Source organism: Manacus vitellinus, unplaced genomic scaffold (genome assembly GCF_001715985.3).
Source record: "Manacus vitellinus isolate BGI_N305 unplaced genomic scaffold, ASM171598v3 scaffold_138_pilon, whole genome shotgun sequence".
NCBI classification, from domain to species: domain Eukaryota; kingdom Metazoa; phylum Chordata; class Aves; order Passeriformes; family Pipridae; genus Manacus; species Manacus vitellinus.
This window is the reverse complement of record NW_021938994.1, coordinates 37,417-42,952: the sequence shown is the minus strand read 5'-3', so window position 1 is coordinate 42,952 and position 5,536 is coordinate 37,417. Positions and strand designations below refer to the sequence as shown.

Sequence of the window (5,536 nt, the reverse complement as noted above, 5' to 3'; positions counted from 1 at the left end):
AACCAGCCTGAACAGCCCCAGTTTGGAGGGTTAGAGTTGAACTGGGAGCACCAGTGGTGCTGCAGAGCTTTGGGGTGTGAATAGAAACCAGCCTGAGCAGCCCCATTTTCCGGGTCAGTCTCTTTTGCTCATGGCTGGATGACCAGAAATAATAATTCCTGGAGGACAAAAATTCTCCCTCTCATCTTTCTCCATTGATTTTTCACCAGGAAGGGGAAATATTTTGCTGAAATGGCGTTTTCTGGGCGAGCCCCTCTTTGATCCCACCGTGCTGAGCTGTGTTTTGCCAGCAAGGAGGCACCAAATGGGGGTCAAGAAGGGCTCAGACCGAGGGTTTTGGGGTCAGAGGTGCAGAAAATCTGGATTTGTGTCCCTCCCTCTTGCAGGTTCATGAACCACATGAAGCACCACGTGGAGCTGGACCAGCAGAACGGCGAGGTGGACGTGCACACCATCTGCCAGCACTGCTACAGGCAGTTCTCCACCCCCTTCCAGCTCCAGTGCCACCTGGAGAACGTCCACAGCCCCTACGAGTCCACCAGTGAGCCTTTGCAACCTTAAACTGGGGGTTTATCTGGTGGTAAATCACAAATCTTGCAGGAAATCCCCAAAAAACTTGGGGCTTGTCTTTAAAGCCGACAAGTAGAACCAGTTCTTAGGGTGGCCCAGGTGAGAACATCCCTGGGTGATGGGCTCAGTTTTACTCCATTTTAAGGCAGGGAATTGTTCTGTTTTGCTGGAAAAAACACCCAAACCCTCTCCAGATGCTGCTGGTTTTGCTCTGCCCTGACTCAAAACATCAGCAGGTGAAGTGGAGCCCCATGAGTGTCACAAAGTCAAAACCCACTTCAGTTTGGGGCAGAAAGTCACTCTTTAATTTCCTGCTCCGTTTAATCATTGGATAATTTAAAATCATTAGAGCCTTGGTTTTGTGGTTTGCCAGTTCTGCTCAGAATGTTGAAATTTCCTTTTAATTTTTAATTTTATCTTAAAAGAGATGTTCCCACGCAGTCTTTTCACATCAGTCCTGGTATTCCCAAATCCAGTGGATCCCAAAGAAGGATTTATCCCCTTTTTCCACAGGAGAACACTGATAATAAATCTGACCAAAGAAACCTAAAATTTGGATTTTTTTCCCCCCAATTTTGACCTGCTTTTCCCTCTTCTTTTTGCAGCCAAGTGCAAGATCTGTGAGTGGGCCTTCGAGAGCGAGCCCATGTTCCTGCAGCACATGAAGGACACCCACAAGCCTGGGGAGATGCCCTACGTGTGCCAGGTGGGGAAAAAGGGGTTTGGGAGCTGGATTTCACTCTCACATAGCAGAGAAAAAGAGGAAATCTGGGATTTTCCATCCCAATTAGGGGTCCTGGGGAGCCCAGCTGTGTTTTTTCCCCAGGCATGGAGCTCCATGAATTAAAAACAGGGGAAGAAACTTCCAAACCAAGTTGTGTTCAACCAGATTTTGCTCCAAATTCTGCCTCAATGAGTTCTCCTTAATGAATTCCATTAATGAATCCCATTAATGAATTCTTAATGAATTCCATTAATGAATTCTCCTTAATGAATTCCCACTGCTCTACACTGACTGGCTCTCTCTCCCTTCTTAACTTTTCCCTTTTTTCCCTCGGATTTGGAGCTGGAATTGTCACTTCCCTTTCACAAAAGGGGGGTTGAAATCTCTCCAGACTCCTCTGAGCAGTTGCTTGATTCACCACCTCCCAGGAATAACCAGGATCTAATTCCTGAACTCCTGAACTCTTAATTCCCGAACCAGGATCTAATTCCAAGCTCCCAGGAGCTGGGCTTGGACGAGCCCTGTGTGCCCAGCTCAGGCTATCCCAGCATTCCTGGTATTCCTGGGAATGTGCTGTTGGGATCTCCACATCCTGGCGAGGAGCAGGAGCCAAATCCCTGCATTATTTCTCCATTAATTGGGATTTTCCCCCAATTTTTCCAGGTGTGCCAGTACCGCTCCTCCCTCTACTCGGAGGTGGACAGTCACTTCCGGATGATCCACGAGGACACCCGGCACCTGCTCTGCCCCTACTGCCTCAAGGTCTTCAAAAATGGCAATGCTTTCCAGCAGCACTTCATGAGGCACCAGGTACACCACGAGTCTCCTGGCTGGGGAGGGAAAATGAGCTCTTGGTAGGTGGAATTTGGGAATTCAGGGATTTTACCACATGATTTGCCCCAAAATCCTCTGCTGGACTCCCCTGGGAGGCAAAGAGAAGGCAGCTCTTGAGGGAATGAGGCAAAAGGTACCCCAGGAATCACCTGTCTAGGGGTGGAAAATGAGCTCTTGGTAGGTGGAATTTAGGAATTTGCCCCCCAGATCCTCTCCTGGACTCTCCTGAGGGGCAAAGGGAAGGCAGCTCTTGAGGGAATGAGGCACCAGGTACACCAGGAATCACCTGTCTGGGGGTGGAAAATGAGATCTTGGTAGGGAGAATTTGGGAATTCTAAAAGTGCCTGAAATGATTTGCCCCAAAATCCTCTGCTGGGCTCCCCTGAGAGGCAGCTCCTGAGGGAATGTTGCCCCAGGACCTGTTCTGTGGCGCTTCCAGGTGTGGTGTCTCTGCAGAACATCACGATTTTAATTAAAAACTTAAACCAATTTAAACCAACCCACCAACCAGGGCCGTGCAGGAGGAAAACGGGGCCACCTTTGCTTTCCAAGAGGGGGAAACTGGGGGGGTTTGGAGCTTTTATTTTCTTTCATTTTTAAACCCAAACCCTGCTGTGTGTCTGTGGGGGGAAACTCCTCTTCCTCTCAGCTGCATTTCTTCCCCCTTTGCTTTAGAAGAAGAGTGTTTATCACTGCAACAAGTGCAGGCTCCAGTTCCTCTTTGCCAAGGACAAAATCGAGCACAAGCTGCAGCACCACAAAACCTTCCGCAAGCCCAAGCAGCTGGAAGGGTTAAAACCTGGCACCAAGGTGAGGAATCCCGGGTTTGCTGAGGAATCCCAGGCTCTGGGCTCCCTCAGGGAACACCTCTGGAGTGTTTTGTGTTCACTGGTGTTGTAAAAACCAGGCTGGTTTTGCCTAAACCACAGTGTAATTAGTTAATTGGGTGATTCAGGGAGGGAGGGAGTGAGAGAGAGGAGGTGGCAGAGGTTGAACTCACCTCTGGAGGAGCTGCCTGAGCTGTCTGGACGTGCTCTGTAGTTTTTTAGGGACAAACAGGCACTTTTGGGGCTCAGATCCTGTGTCCTGGGGGGGGCTGAGTCGTGTCCCTGGAGCTCCTGAGCCTGAAATTTGGCTGCAGAGGATTCCAGAGTGGTTTGGGTGGGAAAGGACCTGAGGGATCATCCAGACCATGGGCAGGGACACCTTCTACTGGCCCAGGTTGCTCAAATCCTGTGTCCCTGGAGCTCCTGAGCCTGAATTTGGCTGCAGAGGATCCCAGAGTGGTTTGGGTAGGAAAGGACCTGAGGGATCATCCAGACCATGGGCAGGGACACCTTCCCTGAGCCCAGGTTGGTCCAACCTGCCCTTGGACACTTCCAGGGGTAGAACATCCATGGAATAACCTCCAAAGTGCCTCCCCACCCTCCCAGGGAAGGATTTCTTCCCAATATCCACCCTAAATTTCCCTATTTCAGTGTGAACCCACCCCCCTTGTCCTGTCACCCCAGTTCCTGATGAACAGCCCCTCTCCACCTTCCCTGTTCCCTTCCAGGACCTGAAGGGGCTCTGAGGTCTCCACACAACCTTCTCCTCTCTGGGTTGACCATTCCTAGCTCATTCCTGCCCCTTTTTTTGGTGTCTCTGCTCCCTCCAGGTGACAATCAGGGCGTCCAGGGGACAACCGCGGACGTTGCCGGTCTCTTCCAACGACATGTCCCAGGGCCTGGGACAGGACACAGCTCCTCTGTCCTCCTCCTCAGACCCCCAGCCCATCTTCCTGTACCCTCCTGTCCAGAGGAACGTCCAGAAAAGAGCCGTCAAAAAAATGTGAGAGCTCCTTTTTGGGGCTGAATTCTGAATTTTTGAAGGTTTCCGAGGGGCTGCCGTGGGTTGTTCCGGTGCCAAAGGGGGTGGGGAGCACCTGATCCTGTGCCAAGGGGGGGTTTATTCCATGAGTTTGGCTTCCCACAGAACCAGGATTGTGCTGGGAAAGCCCTTGAGGTGAGGCTGAAATCCAGAGTGAGCTGACAGTGGAATTCCAGCAGGGGAGGGATTCCTGCCCACCCTAAAGGGTCATGGAATGGTTTGGGTGGGAAGGGACTGAAAGATCATCCACTAGACCTGCTCCTGGCCTTGGACACTCCCAGGGCTGGGGAATCCATGGAATAACCTGTGCCAGGGCCTCCCCACCCTCCCAGGGAAGGATTTCTTCCCCACATCCACCCTAAATTTCCCTGTTTCAGCCTGACCCTGCCCCCCTTGTCCTGTCACTCCACCCCTTGTACAAAATCCCTCTCCTGTAGCCCCTCCAGGTGCTGCTGCCTCGTCCTCAGGATTGTTATTTCTTGTCATTTTCCCATTTATTACCCACTTCCAAATGATTTATAGGGAGTGGGAAACACCAACACCGAGGAACGAGGGAGTTCCTCAAACCCTTAAATCCACTTTTCTCCCAACAATGGCCATAATTCCATGCATGTCCCACGATCCCAAGGCTAACAAAGCTCTCCCTCCCCTCTTGCAGGAGCATCCTGGGCAGACAGACGTACCTGGAATTATTATTTCTTGTCATTTCCCCATTTATTACCCACTTCCAAACGATTTCCAGGGAGCGGGAAACACCGACACAAGGCCTTAAATCCACTTTTCCCCCCACAGTGGCCCTAATTCCACCATCCCAAGGCTAACAGAGCTCTCCCTCCCCTCTTGCAGGAGTGTCCTGGGCAGGCAGACGTGCCTGGAATGCAGCTTTGAGATCCCAGACTTCCCCAACCACTTCCCGACCTACGTGCACTGCTCCCTGTGTCGCTACAGCACCTGCTGCTCCCGGGCCTACGCCAACCACATGATCAAGTGAGGGGGAAAACGGGAATAAAACCGGGATTTGGGGGCAGTTCCACCTCCCCGAGGGGCTCTGGGGGTCACTGTTTTTTCAAAGAGGAGAAGAAGTCCGGCATTCCCAAAAATCCCCCGGAATTATTGCCAGATCCGGGTGTTTTGCTGAGGTTTGGTGCTGGTTTTTAGCACTTAGGCCCGGGTTTAACCTCCTGGGACACAAGACAAGCTGACAAAATGTCATTAAATGTCATTAACCCGGGGGTTGGGCCTGTGAATGTGGGGTTGAGGTGGTTTTACAGCCACTTTGTCCAGAGCAATTGTGACTTTTGTGTGGTTTTTTGTCCAGAGCAATTATGACTCTCTAAACTCTTTTTTTGTCTTTGTCCAGAGCAATTGTGACTTTCTAAACTCTTTTTTTTGTCTTTGTCCAGAGCAATTATGACTTTCTAATCTCTTGTTTTTTGTCTTTGTCCAGAGCAATTGTGACTTTTGTGAACTCTTTTTTATCATTGTCCAGAGCAATTATGACTTTCTAAACTCTTTTTTTTGTCTTTGTCCAGAGCAATT

At 50.5% G+C, this 5,536-nt stretch overlaps 1 protein-coding gene across 1 annotated transcript in view; it reads left to right on the top strand.

Moving 5' to 3' along the window:
* Positions 1–5,536, top strand: part of POGZ (pogo transposable element derived with ZNF domain) — an 18,170-nt gene that overhangs the window by 5,955 nt on the left and 6,679 nt on the right. The window contains exons 7-12 of the mRNA XM_029958034.1: positions 291–541; positions 1,176–1,276; positions 1,958–2,104; positions 2,804–2,938; positions 3,786–3,958; positions 4,844–4,984. Coding sequence (XP_029813894.1) covers positions 291–541; positions 1,176–1,276; positions 1,958–2,104; positions 2,804–2,938; positions 3,786–3,958; positions 4,844–4,984 — 948 coding nt within the window. The remainder of the gene's footprint in view (positions 1–290; positions 542–1,175; positions 1,277–1,957; positions 2,105–2,803; positions 2,939–3,785; positions 3,959–4,843; positions 4,985–5,536) is intronic.